This window comes from Alosa alosa, chromosome 17 (genome assembly GCF_017589495.1).
Source record: "Alosa alosa isolate M-15738 ecotype Scorff River chromosome 17, AALO_Geno_1.1, whole genome shotgun sequence".
Classification (NCBI taxonomy): domain Eukaryota; kingdom Metazoa; phylum Chordata; class Actinopteri; order Clupeiformes; family Clupeidae; genus Alosa; species Alosa alosa.
In genome coordinates, this window is record NC_063205.1 from 12,153,199 (window position 1) to 12,155,698 (window position 2,500).

At 45.0% G+C, this 2,500-nt stretch overlaps 1 protein-coding gene across 1 annotated transcript in view; it reads left to right on the plus strand.

Moving 5' to 3' along the window:
• The window catches only part of sox5 (SRY-box transcription factor 5), a 101,738-nt gene that overhangs the window by 22,283 nt on the left and 76,955 nt on the right, over window positions 1-2,500 (plus strand). The window contains exon 3 of the mRNA XM_048268511.1: window positions 2,203-2,437. Coding sequence (XP_048124468.1) covers window positions 2,203-2,437 — 235 coding nt within the window. The remainder of the gene's footprint in view (window positions 1-2,202; window positions 2,438-2,500) is intronic.

Below are 2,500 nucleotides of genomic sequence, written 5' to 3' on the forward strand. Positions count from 1 at the left end.
CCATCTCTCTCACTTAGAAAGACATTAGACAAAGAGTTGCATCGCAGTGGCTTAGAACTAACCTGTACAGAGTTAATCATTAATCGCTGTTTAATAAACGTTTACAGCATTACTGTAATAACAGCGTGTTAAGGGCACAGGTTGATCATATTGCTGATGAAGCTCTGAGAAATGGCATGAACTATGTAGCATTGTGTATTGTGTAGGCTACTGTGTGTCTTTCCTCTGTGTTGGTGTGTACTTAACCAAACGAGCACGTACATCTTCCTGATAGGTGTCACTGTATAAAAACATAATCTTTGTGTGCGGATGCGTGTACCTGTGTGTGTAAGTGTATTTTTGTGTGTGTGTGTGTGTGTGTGTGTGTGTGTGTGTGTGTGTGTGTGTGTGTGTGTGTGTGGCGGAGGAATGACACCTAGCACAGGATTAGCTCATTGTCCAACAGCATGCTCCTGTAGATGCCCGTAGAGATAATAGGTTTGGATTAGTTTCAGATTAGCGTCCATTAGCAGAGGTCAGCAACTGACGTCACCTGCAAATACCTGCCCCGGTTTGCAAAACTTCATAAACAATGGTCACATAAACACACACACACACACACACTTACACACACACACACACACACACACACACACACACACACACACACACACACACACACACACACACACACACACACACACACACACACACACACACCACACTCTCTCTCTCACTCACTCACTCACTCAAACATATGCACACACATTTAGCCACTTTTGATGAGAGGCCCTACCTCTCCTTTTGAGCTCCTGACGAAAGCTGTGCTCAAGGTATGCTTAAGACTGACCAGTTGGCCCGAGGTGATTATTCCATAATGTGGAGGCTATTTTAAAACACCACTGGGTCATGTGCATGGACATTGTGTGTGTGTGTGTGTGTTTGTGTGTGCACGCGGGCATGAGTTGTATGTGAGCGTGTGTGTGTGAGTGTGTATATATTTCCCTCTATTAATGTTTTTGTATGTGTGTGGTTATGACAAAAAGAGAGAAAATATTGTTTATGTTTGGAAAGCGATTGCAATCACACCTGTCCTTTTAATGATATTCATCTCTGCTTTCAAGAAAGCGTCATTTTTGCAAGACAGCAACAACAGGCAGAACATGTTGAGAAAGTTGGAACTGCTTGAGTGCTTGGATGCTTTTCAAAGTTAAAAACTTGATTTTGGGAAGAAACACTTTGAGAGTGAAGATACGCTTTCTCCCTCCCTTTCTATCTCTCTCTCTCTCTGCTTTATGTTTTTTCTTTCTGTGCGCACTCCAAGCCAGTCACGCGCGGACGTCTGTCGTTGGGGAAGGAGCGAAGAAGTAGTTTAAGATGACTGGACGTGGATTAAAGAGAGAGAAACAGAGAAAGTCAGGGAGGAGGGATAATGAGTGGGAGGTGCCTGCTTTCTCTCTCTCGCTCTCTCTCTCTCTCTTCTCTCTCATTCCCTGCATCTCTTTATTTTTCCCCCCATCCATTTTTCCTCTCATCATTCCATCTCGTTTTGTCCTTCTGCATCATTTTTCTCCCTCTTCATCCTCCTCCTCCTCCTCCTCCAGGTTTGCTTCACCACTGTGTCTCTCTTTCTAGGTTTTCTATTTTTAATTTAGACTTCACTTGCTCTCTATCGCTGTTTCTCTTGAATTGTAAATGTTTTATTTCTTCACACATCATTGCTCACCCCAGTCTACCCTAATCAACTAAAAATTGTTTTTGTGTAAAATCATGTTTACATGTATGAATATGTTTAATAACAATATGAAAATAAATAACAATGAGATAAAATAATTAAATGATCGTACACCCCAGCCTCTGTCTCTGAGTGCAAAGCCTTGTGGAAAGGCTGTATGTGTTTTAGTATAGATAGATAGATAGATAGATAGATAGATAGATAAATAGATACTTTATTGATCCCCATGGGGAAATTCAAGATTTCAAGAATTCAAGTATTGTAGCAGTGTCAGAAAAAAACTGGTTTTCACTGGTTTGATTAAAGACCCTCTCTCTTTCTTTCTCCCCCTCTCTCTCTCTCCCCCTCTCCTCTCTCTCTCTCTCTCTCTCTCTCTCTCTCTCTCCCTCTCTCTCTCCCTCTCTCTCTCTCTCTCTCTCTCTCTCTCTCTCTCTCTCTCTCTCTCTCTCTCTCTCTCTCTCTCTCCTTCACTCTCTGTCCTCCTCCAGGATCAGAATGGCAGTAAGGGGCTGGCCCTGAGCCCGTACCCTGGCCACAGCACCTCGTCCCCGGGCAAGCCAGCGCAGGAGGAGGCCGGCCGGCTGGGCAGCGAGTCAGGTGGTGGCGGCGGTGGAGGCAGCGCGTCCGTGGGAACGCCCGAGAGGCGCAAGGGCAGCCTGGCCGACGTGGTGGACACGCTCAAGCAGCGCAAGATGGAGGAGCTGATCAAGAACGAGCCTGACGGTGAGTACTGGACATGCTACACACACATTCATGCATACATACACACGCACACACGCACACACA